We start from the raw sequence: 18,746 nt of genomic DNA on the forward strand, positions 1-18,746 counted from the left end.
TAGCTCCCTGTTTGTGGCCTGGGAAAGTAGTAGAAGATGGCCCAAAGCCTTGGGACCCTGTGCCTGTGTGGGAGACCTGGATCCTGGCTCCTGCCTTTGGATCGGTTCAGCTCTGGCCATATTGGCTGCTTGGGGAGTGACCCAGAGGATGGAAGATCTTTCTCTCTGTATCTCCTTCTGTGTATCTGCCTTCCCAATGAAAATTACATTAAAAAAAAAATAAATGAAAACTGCATGCATATGGTTCTCCCCCTTTCCCATAACATGAAAAGATGGTAATTAAGTTGGAATAGCATATACTATACCAGGGTTGGTGAGGAATCAAGCAAACACTCTCCCACACTGTTGATAAAGCATTCTTTGGAATTCTTGCTTGACTAGGGACCTGGCAGTATCCACTCTGGTTAAAAATGCACACACTTAATATCCAGATATTACAGTTCTAGAAACTCACCCTATAGCTAACAGTTACAAATGCATGAAATGACCTGTTTGCTAGATTATATAACTGCAGCACCATTTGTAAAGGCAAAGGATCAAAAGCCACTCAAAGACCAAAAGTTCAGTTAATAAACATCCGGTAGAGTTTATATGCAGCTGCTTTCTAATAAAAGAACGAGCAGCTCTTTAAGGGCTGACTGAAATGATTTCTAAGACACAACACAAAGCGCAAAAAGAAGAAAGTGACAGTTTGACTTGAGACAAATATTTAGGGATTGGTGTTGTGGTAGAGCAGATTAAGATGCCTCTTGCAATGCTGGTATCCCATGTGAATGCTGGTTAAAGTCCCAACTGCTCTACTTCCAATCCAGCTCTCTGCCAGTAATACCTAGAAAAGTAGGTGATGGCCCAACTTCTTGGGTTCCTGTAACCTATATGGAATATCTGGATAGGGTTCCTGGCTCCTGACTTGGGTGTGGCCTTCCCCCGTTTTGTCCCCCTGTCTCCTTCCATCTGTCTCTGTGTCACTCCTTTAATAAATAAGTTTTTTAAAAAAACATAGATGTAGATGTATAAAATAAATCTAGACACATATACACAAGGAAGAGGGGTTGCTTCCGGGAGGGGAGAGTGGTCAGTAGAGCAGGGCAGAACGGGAGATTTTCCTTAAAATGGTAGTAAGTTACTTAACACATTATCTCTGTCTTTACCTTTCTCTACAAACATCACCAGAGAAAGTTTTGAGAGAAAGTAATTGAAGAAGCTAAAATAAACTTCCCTCAGTTGACAGCAAACTTCTGGGCTTTCCCATAAAGCCACCAGCTAACACCTGGGTGAGAAATTGGATCCATTCCTCTGTATGTCCAATCCAGGCCCAGGGCTTATAATGTCTGTCTTTAGCAAAAATAGGAAGTTGAGCTTAAGAAGTTGAGTTTTTAACTTATAATATTTACATGATCCTCTGAAATTTTTCCTATATAATCTAATACATATACCCTTCTCTCTGCCTCTCAGATGAAAATACATAATTTTTAAAAGAAAATATTATCTTTATTAAATAGTCTTTGCATCATTGTTGACAATCAATCCTGTATGTGTGAATTTACTTTGAACTCTGAATTTTGTTCCCTTTTTTTGATGTCTATCTTTATGTCAGTAGCACATCATCTTGATTATTGTATGTTAATATTGTTATTAAATAAACAACTGTGAATTCTCAAAAAAAAATGGTAGTAAGTACAGGAGTTACCTATTTTCCAATTAAACTAAGAGCAAATTGAACATATTCTTCCATAGCTGTGTCCATTATTCCTTCTTTTTAAGATTCATTTATTTATTTTTTATTAGAAAGGCAGATTTACAGAGAAAAAGAGACATAGAAAGATCCTCCATCCACTGGTTCACTCCCTAAGTGGCCACAATGACTTGAGCTAATCTGACCCAAAGCCAGGAGCCAGGAGCCTCTTCCCAGGTCTCCCATGTGGGTTCAGGATGCCAGGCTTAGGGCCATTCTCTAGTGCTTTTCCAGGCCACAGGCAAGGAACTGGATGGGGAGTAGAGCACCTGGGAACCAGGAACAGGCACGAACTGGTACCCATATGGGATCCTAGTGCATGCCAAGGCAAGGATTTTGCCACTAGGCTATCATGCTGGGCCATTGGTTCATTATTCTTGAGACATTCTCACTAGGTACTGACAGAATTCCAAATCTGAAATTAGATGACTGGATTTCAGTTTTCTGCTTTTTGTTATGTATATACATAAGCTTATTAAATTCTAGCTCATATCTCAAAGTCCTTGCCTGGTCAGGTAGGGGAACTCACAAGATACGGCCTTGTTTTTAAGACACTAAAAGTGTAAAAGGGCAAATAGTGATGTCCACAAATAAACACACAACAGAACAGGGTAATTACCATACAGGTTACCACCATCTTGCCTCGTTTTTAGACTATGTATTACCTAGTTATTATTTCTGTCTCCTAAAAAAAGTGATTACTTCTTGAATTTTAAGAGCACAGCAAATCAAACAACAATTATGTGAAGGTACTTTTAGAAATTGATTGAGAATAGAATTAAGACATAAGCCTTAAAAAATTATCAATTCATTTGAAAGAGAGAGAGAGAGGGAGAGAGAAGTCTTTCAAATTCTGGGTCAGTCCCCAAATGGCCACAGTCCCTGGGGCTGGTTCAGGCTGAAGTCAGCAGCCAGGAGCCAGCAGCTTTTTCTAGGTTTTCCATGTGGGTTCTGAGGGTTCAAGCAACTGAGCCATCCTCCACTGCTTTCCAAGGCATATTAGCAGGGGGCTGCGCTGGAAGCAGAGCAGCAGGGAGTCATACTAATACCCATATACTGGATACCAGCACTACAAGCTGCAGTCACAGCGCTGGTCCCAAGAGGTAAAGTTTATTTTAGTGCAAATTTTTCTTTCTGAAATCTCTGCAAAAAATTTTTTATAATAGCATTTTCCATGAACATTCTTTTTTGGAAGATTCTGCACAGTATTTATGATGGACCCATACACATAGGTCCTTGATGTAAGTTCATGACAACAGAACAATTCCGTGTATCAGGAAGCATGCAAAATGAATGTTATATGTTGTGTATAAACTAAATTGAAGTATAGGTGAGGTGGTCACAGAAGGTGGCTGGGAACTCGCATTTACTTTTAACATATTGGTTACTCATTACTATGTCAATTAATTCCATAATGATGTAAATTTTTGCTGATGGTATGTTGGAGCTTTCAATTGACTGGGATGATACTCTGCTGGCTCTGTCTTCAGACCAGAGAGGGTATACCTAAGAAGCCGTTGAACTTGACTGGACAATAAGATGCTGGACTCTATGTCTGGTATACGCTTGCAATGGGGGAATCTCAACTGAACTTGAGCTGTGGTTATGCAACAAGGTGGAGGAATCCACCATGGTGGGAGGGTTTGGGGAGGGGTGGGAGAACCCAAGTATCTATGTAATTGTGTCACATAATACAATGTAATTAATGAAGTTAAATAATAAATAATTAAAATAAAAAAAAAAGAAGGGAAGAAACTCAACAGGGTCTTGAAGGATGATGAAGAAATCAATAGGAAAGGGAGTCTTGAGGCTTTATAGAGCGGAGATGGCATCACATGAGCTCTAAGGGGCTTCTCCAGTTTATGCCTCTCATCAGGGAGGAAGGACAGACACATTATTGTTTCCTGTTACAACCTGCCGTAGAAGAGAAACAAGGACTTCAAGGTATGCTGTTGAGAATTCCCAAATCACACTGTCCAGAAGGAAAATAACGGATTGGGGAAAACTGGAAATTTCTAAGAAATTACATGGAGAAAATATGAGTAGCAAGAATGTATATAAGCTATTCAGCCTTCAGGAAAAGAACCTGAAGACAAGGAAGATAGTAGCTGTTACCATACAGAAGGGTAGGTAGGGAAAAGGAGGAGAAAAGCAAATTTGCATTAACTTAAAGTCTTAATGTTATAAAAGTGCTGATAAGAAATAAAAATAATCAAGACAAAAAACCCCGCAGTTTCAAAAACAACTCTTAGCCCCCCTCCAAAAGCCTAAAATAAATTGGCAAGAATTCATAATTACTGGGTTAATTTTTATGCTTCTCCCTAATTAAAAATGGAGTAGTCTCCTTTTATACCCAGGTGTGTACCAAATGATGGCTACATTCAACAGGATTTGAGTATTTAAAACTCCTTCACTTTTATTTGACACATGTGCATCTACACTTCTAGAATCCTGAAACGCACCCAAAGATAGGGTGTTGGATAATGGTAAACATTACCAATCATTCAAAGCAGCAAGTTAACTTATTTTCTTCCCAGATGCTAAAACTTAGCTTTTCAATTCCAAGACAACAATGTTAATGCATATATATTTTTTCAATACATAGTTTAATTGTGCCATAAATGCACACTCTAATCACATCTTCTTAATCTTATAGGAAAACTCTGCAGAGAATGAATTATTTGCCTTGGAAATACTTTTGACCCACTACTCTTTGTAAACAGAATCCTGGATATTGTTTTGCACAACTCAGAATCTGTTCTGAGGGTTGGTAATCATCCGAGAGTGGCACCAGGTCTGGGACCTCTTAGTGAATAATGTGCTGAGAAAGACAGAGGCCAGGTCTGGGGAGCCCGTTCCTCAAACAGCCTCAGCCCACATTCTGCCCAGCACAGGGCTCTGGACAGCTTTAAAACACTTGGGCTGTAGAGCCAAGAATAGATCAGGCAGTATGCGCTTCTTCCTTTCTCTGCTGGATGCCTGCATTGCTTGCTTTAACCATCCTTAGCATGAATGTTTCTCAGAACATTTCAATAAGAATGACTTGAGCCACAAAGAAGTCATTAAAAATATGTTGTGATAAAATGTATTGCTGAGAAACAAAGTGTATCTGTTTTCGTGGCGGGGAAGTGATTTGAGAATTCTTCCTTAAAAATATGGATGGTACTGTGTTTTCTTCTCTTTCTGCCTTCCAAGATATCATCCAAATGAGTGTTCTGTTGCAAGATTTGAACATCATAGTCAAGGGAGTTCTTTTTTTCAGTAAGTCAGTAAATGTTGGGCCAACTGTAACTGACACATGCCATGGCCTTTTACAAGGAGGTTGGGCACATTGCAAAGGAAGGTTCATCATAGTAAACAGAGTTTACAATAATTTTTTAGTTCACTCCACTGTAGATGCTAATTTCCTTTTTGACATTCCATCTTCATTTTGCCCAAATAAAATATGTACTGTGCAGGCAAGTGGCACTGCCACATAAATAGGACCCAGAAATCAATAAGAATTTCAGTCCAACATAAATAAAATGTTAGTATCAATATTCCCACATACTGCATGTCATACTACAAACATGATCAATCCACTGCTTTCCTAAAATTCACATTTCATTGGGTTTCTCATATTATTAGCTATGTCCTATGCTTAACCAATTGAACGCAGTAAAAGGATAGTAAGCCAACCAAGAGGCTGAGAAGAGTTGAGGGACAGAAAACCCTGGTGGTGAAGACACAGCAAACACAGGGTTGATGGGAACAGAGCATGTATCAAAACCCTAACACTGTCAACAAAGGTGGTATACCGTGATGGGGCTCAAGGTCTGATGGTGGAGGACAAGCCAGGGTACCAAGCAGTGCAGTGGTATGGCCTGGGCTGCTACTGATGGATGGTCCTCATGCTGGTTCTTGGCACGATGCAGTTGCTCCTTGCTGCTCTGCTCACTGCTTCCTTAGGCTAGTGAATTCCACAGAAGCAATACATAACCAACTGACAGTGGAAACACACATGTAGGCTTAGTACGTAGTTTGAAAATACAGCAACTGCTGTAACTACATAAATCTTTTGACCAGCTTTTTATCAACACTTTTTATATGGAATGTTAGCTAAGGATTTGACCATGAGCTGCATTTGATCCCTGTTGCTGATACTCCTGGGAGAGCTTGGGTAAGAGACAGAGGAAAGAAAAGATGTTCTTACATAGGGTACTCTAAGACAGAGGAACTTACCAGTATCTGCATCCTGAGCACAGCTGTGTTTAAAAGGAATTCACAGGATTAATTTCCTCCCAAATTATAACACTCTACACTTTCCCAATTTCAGGACCAATATTGTGCTAATCTCTACAAGTATAAAGTGACGTGATGGCTGGCTTTGTAGCACAGTTTGAGCAGCTACCTGTGACACTGACATCTGATATGAGTGATGGTTCAAGTCCCAGCTGTTCCACTTCCTAGCCAATTCCCTGCTAATGTGCCTGGGAGAGCAGTGAGGGATAGCCCAAGTGCTTGGGCCCCTGTACCTATGTTGGAGATCTGGTTGGAATTCCAGGCTTTCAGCTTCTGAAATTCTTGGCAGTGGGTCCCATGGTAGCGGTTACACTCATCTGCGCAGTGAACCAGCAGATCGCTCCTCTTCCCACTCTGCTTCTCTATAACTCGTTCAAATTAAAATTTTAGAAATCTTCAAAGGGGAAATTAAATACTATCTATAACCTTGTATTCTTAATTTTGCACATTCTGGGGAGAACGAGTAAGGACCCACTGAAATAATTTCACCTCACTACACTTTGTAAACAGTATTCTGGAGAATTTTGCACAGGTCAGAGCTGTCTTGAGGAGCTTACATTATGCCATAGTGGATTAACCCACAGCTGGCAATGCCAGCATCCCATATGAATGCCAATTCAATCCCCAGATGTTCTACTTCTAATTCAGTTCCCTATTAATGTGCCTGGGAAAGCAGCAGAAGACAGCCCCGATTGCTTGGGCTCCTACCACCATAGGCGAAACTCAAAAGAAGCTCTTGCCTTCTAGCTTCAACCCGGCTCAGCTCTGGCCACTGAGGTCATTTGGAGAGTGAACCAGCAGCTTGAAGATCTCTTTTTCTTTGGGTCTCCGTAACTCTTGCCTTTCAAGCAAATCAATATATATATTTATTTAATTATGGAAAGGTAGAAGTAAGGGGAAATTTTGTTGCAAACATACATAGTTTTTTTTCCCATAATGTGTCTTCCATGTATATTCTGAAGCCGCCCTTTTATGAAAATTTTTCAGAACAGGGCTAACTATGTGACGTGCCTTAAATGACTGTTGTATAATCATCATTGCAATAAAGGTTCACTCCAATTTCCTTTCTAAAGCAGTCGTCAGGGCACAACTGTGGCATCTACAGCACTGTGGTATTCTGCGTCTGTAACAATATATTTGGTTATACCGTTTCAAAATCTTCGCACTTGCCCTTGTACTACCCATCTTTAGGGTTCTAGTAACAAGTTACTTAAGCCAGTATGTGCAAAATAAGATTTAACACTGGAAACAATACAACATGAAAAGAAAAAAAAAGTGTGTTGGGGGGGGACATCTGAGAACAATGCCAAAGGCAGGCCCAAGGGTACTCGATGATGTGCTACTCAATTTGCATCACAAGTTCTTGAGTTAGAAAGTGAGGAAGACATTCTGGACCACTTAGGTACATATGAGGGAGGGAGAGTGGGTAAGGCGCCCTGGCAGAGACAGGAGACAGCTGTGTCTGCAACTCGGGTACAACAACATGATCACTGGGAAAGGGAAGCTATCTTTTTTTTTTTAAAGATTTGTTTTATTTTTATTGCAAAGTCAGATACAGAGAGAGGAGGAGAGACAGAGAGGAAGATCTTCCATCCGATGATTCACTCCCCAAGTGACCACAAGGGCCAGTGCTGAGCCAATCTAGAGCCAGGAGCCACGAACTTCCTCCAGGTCTCCCATGCAGGTGCAGGGTCCCAAGGCTTTGGGCCATCCTAGACTGCTTTCCCAGGCCACAAGCAGGGAGCTGGATGGGAAGTGGAGCTGCCGGTATTAGAACCGGTGCCCATCTGGGATCCTGGTGCGTTCAAGGTGAGGACTTTGGCTGCTAGGCCATGGCACCGGGCCCCAGAGGGAAGCTATCTTAATGAAAGAAAGCTCAGGGCTTACACCAAGTTGTCCTGTGTGCCCTTTCATGCAGTTGGCTCCACAATGGAGTCGAGGCAGTGCTCTCAGTATTTACTCAGGCACTCACTTCCTTCCATCACAAGGCCACGTTCTGAGCACGGTTTTACTAGAACATACAAACCATAAGGAAACTCAACCAATTACATACGTGTTCAGTTGTTCTCGATATTTAGTAACATCCCTAAAATTACTTTTGAAACATTTTTTTTAATCTCTGCCAAAGATGAGAACTGGAGTTCAGTGCACGGATGGCTTTGTGCAATCTGCTGCAAGGAACTGTCTGAAGCGTGGCATAAACACGCCAGATCAATAACTTGTTTCTTCATCTGCACGTGCCATGCAAATCTGGCTATCATCGAGTGCCGGATCCATTAAAAACTGAATTTGCTATTTCCAGACAGCAGATAGCTCAAAGCTCAACAGGGCCAGCAGGCAGTCATCCAAATCCACATCTCTGTCTCCAGGAGAACAACTCAAAGCACTCTGCTGCTACATTATGTTATTCAAAGAGCAGGAGATAATGAAGGCTTGACAACACCGCGGCTGTTCAGGAAGGAGTCAAAGAGCCCTTGTGTTTCCAACGCAAAGTGACTTTGCGATCTGACATCACCAGACAACCCTGATCTAACACAGAAACATGCACCAATAAGTGACTTCTGAAATGAAGTTGCCCCTTCTGCTGAAGAGGCATGCGAGAGATATTTATGAAACCTGATGCCACAGAGCCTGCTATTTGGAGGGAAGAAGGAATGGCACCTTACACTTTGAAGAAAGCTTACTTATTCTCATTACTTGAAAGGCAGAGCAAGGGAAAGGATGGACAGACAGACAGATGATGAAAACTGATTTTACATCGGCTCATTCACTCCCAAAACACCCACCACAGCCAGGGCTGAGTTAGGTCAAAGTCAGGGACCTAGAACTCTGCACAGGTTTCTCATACAGGTGGCAGGGAACCAAGCACCTGCGCTAGCTCTGATTACCTCTCAGGATGCACTAGCAGGAAGCCAGATGGGAGGCAGAGTAGCAGGGACTAGAACTGGTACTTCAGTCTGGGATGTACTTTTCCTAAGCAGGCGTCTAACATGCAGCGCCACAATGTCTGCCCTAACACTACACTTTTAAACAAAGACTTTTACTGTATGCTTTTTTTTTTAAAGATTTATTTTATTTTTATTACAAAGTCAGATATACTGAGAGGAGGAGAGACAGAGAGGAAGTGGAGCTGCTGGGATTAGAACCAGCGGCCATATGGGATCAAGGCAAGGACCTTAGCCACTAGGCCACGCTGCCGAGCCCTACTGTATGCTTTTGCCCAACGCTGCAGAAAATACTTTAAGTATGATATTTTGCTGTATACCAGCAAAGATAAATCACAGACTTTTAAAAAAAATTAGTAACAGTTTTTGGGGAGTAACAGCCTTGGGGAATATTGATTATTGAAACATATATCAATGTTTTTTGCATATTTAATACTGGAATAAGGATCCTCTGTATTGATACATTACTTACAATTATTTCACTTAACTAGAAGTCTTTGTAGTATCTAATTACATGAATAAATCATTTTTAGTATTATTGATACTACTTCCCTCATTTTTTACTCTCCTAAATCTCTGTTGTACCTTAACCAACCACCAACACATAGTCAATTGTTTGTGATTTCTTTTTGGTTAAAACACTCTCAACAGTAATACTCCATTTACTTCACCTTTTTAAGAAACAGCTATTCCTAAGAGGATTTTGAACAGACTTGTTCCTTAAAATACCAATGTTTCTAAAAATAGTACATGCACACTTCTACTATTTGTAAGTGAAACATCTGTCAAACCAATGATGTTCTCATGGTACCACTGACTGCATGGGGCACACCTGGGTGTTTGGGTCTACAGAAGTGGCTTCAGGCAGCTGCTCTGTTGATGACTTGTGGCTTTTGCAGCCCGGACTCGCTTTCATTCAGCATACTGTCACTGCTGATTTGAACTCTGACTTCCTGAAGCAATAGCCACCCTCTGTGTTAACTGGGAGAGGGAGGGAAGGAAAGGAGAAGGGAGAGAGAGAGAGTGTGAGCGGGCTGCTTGTGGGCAGGGGACTGAGCAAGGAATGAGGTGAGGGGCGAGAGCCGAGCAGTAATGTGCATTCGGGCCCAGGTTTGGTGCAGGTTCTGTATTGTGCCGAGAAGGCCCAGATGACAGCACCAGGACCTCTGGTTGACTGACAGCAGTGATGAGTTAACTTATCAAGGGCATTCATCCATGGCTGGTTTTGCAACAAATTTGTTCATAGTTCCATTGGTGTATGTCTACAGATGCAGAAAAATTATTACAAATCATGATAGTCAACAAGAGATAAAAAAGAAAGCCCACTTCACCAATGCAAGGACTGTATATTTCTTCTCAACATGTCCCTTTACTTATATTTATATGTACACAAAAGATTAATGTAACAAGTCACTAAAGGAAAATGCGAAGCCCATCTGATAAAACACAGCAAGAGCATGAAGACTCACTTTTAATAGCAGAGTAAGTCCTGATTCAGATTTACCATGTTTAGGAACTGATTCAACTCTGTGCTTTTGCCCAAACTGCTCTAAACTTCAAAGAGTTCTCTTACTTTTTCCTTCACAGAGCTTCCATATTTTTATAAGAACTTTCTATTAGCAGATTATAAACACCTGTATTTAGTTAGTAAACCTAGATTTCGCCCAAATTCCTGATAAAATTTACCAAAGGAAAAAAAGATACCTTTCATGTGCAAGACAGTATTTTCTTCAAGTCAAGGACACACAGCACATGCTGATTTATATGACTTTAAAGAAAGTTTTCTAATTATAGCATGTCTTGACTGACCCTTGAAATTATCCAAAGGAAACATTCAACTCCAGCTTGGCCTTCTGCAATCTGCAGGCCTCTAGCCCTGTCACCTTTCCTGGAAGTTGGTCAGGGAAGTTTTCAGAAACTGCCAGCTGTGCTTACTATCTGTTTACTAAAGCAACAGGAAAGGAAGCAGAGCACCAGACAGAAGCAGGTGACCCGCTACTTGGCAGTACCTTTCCTAATGTTTCCTTTCATCAGGACACAGCAACGGGAGCTAGCTTTCCTTGAGCCCCGCCCCCTTTCTTTTTCTTTCTTTTTAATCCTAAGAAATCTCAAAAACAATTTTTCAGACATGAATATGGAACCGGGGACAAACTGTCCCAAACCAAAATTTTTTTATGGAGGAACTCAAAGTGTTTCTTGAGATGTATTTTGGGTGCACATTTTGTGCTGAGCTGTATTTGCTTTTTGCAATGGCACTGAAGAAAAAATCAACTGAGCATTTACTGCCTAAACAATGGCTTTAGGGTATGACTAAGAAATGCACCTGGCCTCTCTCAAACAATCCGTTTGTTTAACCTGGTGACTTTCCTGTGTCTGGGGTCAGGTAGAAGCAATCTTGCTTGGGGAGGAGAGAACAGCCAAGAATACAGCCTGACTCATGGAGAACAGAATGGCTGGACTAACTACCCTTGGTAATTACAACTGTTTTAACAGTTTCTATTAGGCAAGGTTATCATTTAAGTGACCATCTGTAATTTGGGATCAAACTCCAGGAAATTATGCCAACTTTAGAACAGGGGTTGCATTTCTGAGTTTACTCAGTATCAGGAATCTACTGAAATGCTGAGTATTCCTTCTCTGGTACAAACTGACGTCAAGGGAAAAATTAACACTAAAAGGAATTGAACTAGAGAGAAAAGACGACCCACAACCTTCACTCCTAGGAGCAGACCTTAGTTTATTTTACTTTTCGTATCTATTTTATTATGGGAAATTGCAATCCCATGAAAAAATATACAGAACAGAATAATGAGCCCTCACAATCCCATCAGTCTGTTTCCATAATCACCAACACATGCTCAATCTTATTTTACTTATTTGACCTTGTCCACTTCGCTTTGAGTTTTTTTAAAGCAAATCCCAGACAGCTGATATTTGATTTTATATAAGCCTTTATTTACAATGCACGTATGTATTTTCGTAAAGATTATTCTCCAAATCTCAGCAAGCACGAGATGTTTAAAACAACCTGAACCACGTCTTGTAAAACACTTTACACTGAAACCTATCTGCCTAGAAAATGAATCTGCTGGAACACAACTGATAATTGAAATGACAACATAAGCTGAAACACAAGGCTCTATTATTTCAGTTTTGGGGAAGAAACACACACACACCCACCATTCCATGGCTGAGAAAACAGAGCATGTTCCTTCATTCCTATGGTTTCTAGTCTTGGTGGACATTCCAGTCAACAAGAAGCAAAGTCAAAAGCAGTATGGTTAGACTTGCCTGGATGGAGCTGGGAAAGTAGGAAGAGGCTACTAAGAGGTCAGGAGCTGCCTGGAGCGAAACTTTTCCCCTCCTTCCTTCATCACGTACTCAGAGAATTCACCAGGCTAACCTAGGAGTCTCAGAAACCACTCACAGAGCCGACCAGAGACTTCCAGTAATTTATTGCCCATCTTAAAACAAAGATCAAAAGGAGCCCCATCTAGCATTTATACTCCTCACTGCCTGATGACTAATTTGTAGAGGAATGAAGTCTTCATAAGGGTAGCCAAAATAATCTGAGGTGACTTTGATACAATGCCACAAAGGATATGAAGAGGAAGCCGGGAGAAGCTGCAAATGGCTTGGTTCCATTAAGACTTGTAATAAAAGAATAATGGAATTTCCCTTAACTGTGAATTTAAAAATGTTAGAAGTGGGTAAAATTTAGGTAAGTCAGGCAGAATCTTTGATTTTCTCTCTTTTGTCTCTTTCTTTCTGGTTGAACTTTAGCCACTTAATTTCATTAAATGGTTTCATCTGAGAAAAAAAATGCATCATTCTCATTACAAACGTGGCCAATTGCATTCCTTTTGTTGTAGTATTGCTTGTCAGCCTGCACCTCTGTATGCACTGTCAAGACACTACTGGTTCTCTCAGTTTTTCAAATTCTGTGTTCTGCAGAGCAATGGATGAGGCTAGAAAATCATACTTCAAAACAACAGAATTTGTAGTCATGTATATCCCCGCCCTCACACAGAACAGAAACACATCTTTCGCAAGTTTTTACTGCTGAAGTCCATGGGTCACTTTAGAAACACTAGCAGCTACTCCGAATCACTGAATGACTATGAACAACTGGCATGACTTTTCCCTCCTGAATCCAGACAGCTCTGTATTTTCAACTGAGGAAAGTAGTTTTCACACTACTTATTTTGGCTAGTTAAAAAATCCCTACCACATGTCTCCTTGTAAATTCATAAAGATTTAAGTTTATATTAGCATTTCAACTGTGCAAATTTTTTGTTTGGTTCTGAAATCACCTCAAATTAACAGATTGATTGGAACCCAACATGGAATAGAAGTTTCACACAAGCCTCAGGAATCTTGTGATGCAATTCCCCACAAAAACATGGTGAGAAGCATTTTCTTCAAAACAGCTATAAGTTTTAAAGTAATCACTCTTTTATATTTTAAAATGTACAGTAAGATCCTTCTAAGAGAAAAGGCATGTGGGAATTCTTCAGATTTGGGGATGGAGTGTGTGTTGTGTAAACGCAAAAGCAACTATGAGTCTATGAAGTTGTATGGGATGGTGAGCCAGGACAATGATCATACCATTTGGTTTCCTGGGCAAACTCTCAGCAGTGAGCATTTCAGGCATGATGTCACGTCCTGCTTTTTGTTAATAATTTATTCAGAAAAAAATCTTCTATGAGGAAGACAGAGAACCAAGATCCATCAGCCAATTTTTCAACTACACGAATCTGAAAGCCAAGTTCATCCATGGCAGAACTTGGAAAGAGAAAGCCAAAATGAACCCAGCAAAGAATATCCAAATATCTGTCTTTCCATGGTCTTTGCAATTTCAGTGACAATATGTAGCTAGATTTTAATGTGAAGGCAGCATAACAATTTCAGTTCAGAAATACAATTTTTTGTGTTCTTTAAAAAGTTTAAAGAATCAAAATGGAAACATAACTGGCTAGAGTACTTCAAAATCACCTTCTATTGGTTAAAATCGGGCTATATCACTCCAAAAGAGAAGTGTAGCTGGTTTCCTGATAAAACACCAAGTCCTAGGTTTTATAACAACACTAACCATCATTAAAACTCCAGTATCTAATACAGAAATGAAATGCATCTCTTACCTTATGATCATACGGATTGTAAGAATGAAACACTCGCGAAAGATCTTTTGTTCTTTGCTTTTTCTGCCAAAGGAAAAAAAAAATTGAGAGTTGGCAACTGTCAATATATGTATATTTGCATATATATGAGCGTATCTATTTTTATCTGTTTATAAATAGACTTTTATTTTTACTGTTCTGCTGTCTTCCTATACATAAAGTGTAGGGCGACACAAAGATGCAATTAAGAACCAAAGTCATTGTGGGTCACAGTCACAGAGCAAGCAGGCAACCTCTTCCTAAAAGGTTTTATAATGAAAACACTACCAACAAAAAGATGCATAACTCAAAGACTAAAATGAAGAAAAAACAACAAAGAGAAATAACACAATATAGATTGAGGGCACTTTTAACTCCTTTGTAACATCAACCACTGTCTCTTGAATTTGGGCTTCGAATCTTCATACACATGAGGCTACTTCAATATGTTCATGGAAGATGGAACTGAAAGATGTTTCTGAGTGCATTTTTAAAAAAAATCTGTGCATAGTGGTCTCATAATACATATTTTTCATGAGCTTTCTACATGGATTTCAGAATGCTTTACAATGAAATACACTTAAAATTCTGTTTTCCATGAACATTTTGAGGTAATCACACACAGAGGTGATCACTATTTTGAAAAAAGGAACCCATTCCAAAACAGTGTTCTGTAATTTCCTTTTTTCCAGGTCACAGTTTATCCTTGCTCAATTTCCATGTTTTGGTATAAAGACCTGCAGGTCCTGATGGGGACTTCTGAAATTAAAGACCTTTTGAAACTCAAACTTCTCTCTGCAATTCATTTTAACTTTTTAAAATATCATAACATTCTTTGCACAAATATCTTTGCCTGTATCAGAATGTGTACTTTTAAAATAAATTATGGAATGCAGTTTGAGGGTTAAACAATTCTGTGTGTTCCTTACTTTGAGAGCTACAAACTGTCTCCACCTACCACTCAACTACCACTCTGCTTACTTGCCTTCTCTTAAGAGAGGATTAAGTTGGAAATTAATGTACACCTTCAATTTAAAGGTGTACACTTCAAAACTTAGGTCAGATTTAGAATACTGAATATTTCTGCACTTCCTAATGACAGAATTTACTCCTTGTATTTATTTCTTGTCCATCAGAGTTAGCCACAATGACACCTTAAAATTGACATGCAAAAGACCCGCTGGCCTTTAACACTGCCCTTGCCTTGCCTCTGGTTCTATCTCCGGGTGATTATTCCAACTGCTAGGCAACATAGCTGCTTCTTGGCTTGGTATCCACGTGTCCCTTTATACGCTGGCATCCTCACTTGACTATCACAATTCCTCAATGTCACAGATCTAATCAGATCCCAACATCCACTTGGCTGAGCAGTGAGATCTGGTGTTAATCAGGGGCTTGTCTTAAAGTCATCCGTACACACATAAACAGTTCCCATAAACCATTTCCTTCTTTCAGAACCATCACTAGAGTTACAGCGTCAGCAGTCAGCCTTCAAAGCACTTGGCCTGTTGTTTCTTTCTGATGCCAATGCACTTCATTTTCCCTGCAGCTCAGCTGAAGTTCCCACCTCCTCCGGCCACCTGACTAGTGTTTCTGACAACCTACCCTAGAGTAATTTAGCACTCCTTCTGCCCAGAGAGCAGAATCATGTCTCTAAAATGATTGGAAACAGTTCCCTGGGCTAATGAAATGTCAGCCCGGAGAGCCTTGGAATCTGCTTTGAACAGGTCACTTGCCCATCAAAGTTTCCATTAGCTTATAATTTTCTTTCCTTTCCATACACCCACTTATTTGGTCTAACAGTTCTTGGCTTATACTTCAATCAAAAGAAAAATGATGGAAACTAACACTTCCTTTGGAAGGAGACTTGATAGAAAACATTAGGGAAAAAAATGGGACAGGAAATTATGCTACAGCAGATAAAATAGGCATTATATCAATACTCCATTTAGGAGGGATCCCATAGTCTGATGGATCTCCCAAACGGCTGAGCTACCAGCTTGAGTTGGCAGGTGTATAAGCAAGAATAAGAAGCATAGAAGTCATTGCGTGAGACTGTTTTATGTGGATTTAGATTTTATCTTCTATTTTGATCTCGAAAACCTACATATGCCTTTTATCATAAGCAACTTCAAAGAATTTTGGGAAGGAAGTGGGGTTAAGCAAATTAAAAAAAAAGTATTGGGATTATCTTCAAAAACAAGTCACTTTTTATGACAACAAATTTATTATGTGAAATCACAATTAAGTCTTGGCCATGAGTATTGCTCACTGCTTTTTTTTTTTCCTCCCTCCCCGGAAGTCAGTTATATGGCTCAATGCAAATCTTCTGCTATCCAAAACAAGGGTAGACAAAATATGGCCCATGGACCAGTTCAGGCCACTGCCTGCTTCTATAAGTCAAATTGTATTGCTGATATACAGCTATATCCACTCAATTATTATTTTCTACAACTGCTCTCATAGTACTACAGCAAAGCAGTTATAAGAGATTGAACATATCTTATCCTAAACTATTTTTAGGTTCTTTATAAATTAACCCCTTGCATTCTAGAATCTATCCCTTAATCCCAAATCAAAGGGATAGTTAACTATTCATCTGGATAAAGTCTCTTCCTCTTACTTATGTGAGGAAGAACCAATCATAACCCACATCCTGACACATTGGGAGGAACACATCAGGCTTAGTGACAACTTGCTGTGTTGCTGCACTGCATTTTAGGAAAAGGCAGAAAATATTACAGGTTAGTTTCTAGAACATGTTGAAATGAGTCTTTCACAGCTTTCTGCATCTACCTGTGACTCTTGATCATGGGGGCCCTGATAAAAAGGACTGTCATTTACATTGTAGTGCTACAGCCAAGTACAAGGTTCCACAGACAAGTAACTAAAACATGGCCATTGTTATTGGCGAGCTAGCCAGCCAGGAGCAGGTAAGGTTGAGTACTGCTCAGCAAAGCTTGTTGAGCCTTGCTATTAGCACTTTTAACTGAAACTCAATTCAGAGCCAAAAATGGAATAATTAGGTATTTTCCTATTGCATCAGAGTGTATGTCTAAATAACCTCCCACTGTTTAGCCTGTTAAAACAAACATCTCAGTCATGCTATCACCTGTTGATTCTTCAAGTGTTCAAAAAAGTAAACATGTTCAACAAGTTGTGTGATGAACTTGCTGCGAGGGTGGCCAAGGTACAGTGGGTACGGCAAACACCTCTTCCAGAATTGTGTGAGGTACTTGCAAAGTCACCTTCATTAGTAATCCCCATGTACTGGTCATGGAAAGGAGAGTACATTTGAAACTACGGGCTGAGTCTTGCAGTGCATGTGGGCTGCAGTGGCACTTGAAAGAGAGGGCAGTGTGAAAGTTCTGCAAAAACTTCTAGACTCCTGAGAAAGCTAAACACGTGCAATTTCCACTGCACAGACACTTTATACATTGCTTTTGCAGATGGATCTCCTTAGCAGAAAACAATGAAGACTCCCTTTCCTTACACTCATGTTTTTTCAAAGCCCAACAAATACAACTAACAGCCTTGAGGGAGTCTTTTTAACATAACATAATTACCAGATAACAAATCATTTCAATTTTATCAAAAGTATGTAGCACAGCTCCGACCTGAAAGAGGTTCCCTGTGTCAGGAGAACTGGCATTCTGAATATGAGGTTATACAATCAGCTGCACTTTAACAATATCTACCAATTAAACTCCTTTTGGTTCCTCAAACTAATTCCATTCTCTTTGCTAGTTTGGAGACTTAAAGTCCTGCCCCCCTCCCCGCAGCCCAAATCACACTACCATTAGGCAAAGCTGAAATAAGACAATGGAATTAGTTTCCACACGTGGATTATCAAAAGGTGAAAAAGCCAAAAAATTTTGTGAGAGTTTGATAAGTTTAAAATGTACTGTACTAAAATGGAAAATGCTCAGTAAGTTTTCATCATCTTTTATGGTAAGAAGCCAAATGGGCAAGTTTGAGTTTCAACACACTTGTTTTTTTTCTCTGCTTCCTTCCTGGTTGACAGCCTGGTTGGAAAAGGTAAGAGGAAAGATAAGAGGCTAGGACAGCCCACAGACTGGACAGTCAGGCTCTGAATAACTCAACGCTGTGTCACACAGGGCCACTTGTGGCAACTGGACAGTGATTGGCGGAGATGGACGGCTAGTCTCTCAAAACATTCCCAAAGAGCCTGGAGTCCAACTCCAGGTCATAAAAGCTAGGGATCAAGGACTTGGCAGTTAACTACGTGCCAGGGACAAACACTGTGTACAGAAGGCAGAGAACCATAATCTAAGGCAAAGAAAGGGTTGGCAGCAGCCAGAGGGTACAAGACAAAATCAAGTAACTGAGTGTCCAGGAGTCCTTGGAGAACTGGTCAGAAACTGGGAGAATCACAATTGAGAATCAGGGCTTGGCAAGAAGTTGTAAGGGACCCTCAAGTCAGGGATAAGAACTAAACTAGCTAGAAAGCCTTAGGAGGTAAGTGAAGGTATTAACCACCAAGGATGTGGCCTGCCGTTAAAGGTAGGTCTGCCATTTATCTTGGAATTGCCTATTTTGTACTGCAGGGCAGGTTCAAGGTCAGGGAGTGGGCCATGGTGAGCCTGTGAAATCTGGTGTGCAAGG

At 40.3% G+C, this 18,746-nt stretch overlaps 1 protein-coding gene across 2 annotated transcripts in view; it reads right to left on the minus strand.

Moving 5' to 3' along the window:
- CDKAL1 (CDK5 regulatory subunit associated protein 1 like 1) overlaps positions 1-18,746 on the minus strand; it is a 648,926-nt gene that overhangs the window by 124,246 nt on the left and 505,934 nt on the right. For both annotated transcript variants that reach the window (XM_058667489.1, XM_058667500.1), the window contains exon 12: positions 14,103-14,165. In XM_058667489.1, coding sequence (XP_058523472.1) covers positions 14,103-14,165 — 63 coding nt within the window. The remainder of the gene's footprint in view (positions 1-14,102; positions 14,166-18,746) is intronic.

The sequence above is a fragment of the Ochotona princeps genome, chromosome 1 (genome assembly GCF_030435755.1).
Source record: "Ochotona princeps isolate mOchPri1 chromosome 1, mOchPri1.hap1, whole genome shotgun sequence".
NCBI classification, from domain to species: domain Eukaryota; kingdom Metazoa; phylum Chordata; class Mammalia; order Lagomorpha; family Ochotonidae; genus Ochotona; species Ochotona princeps.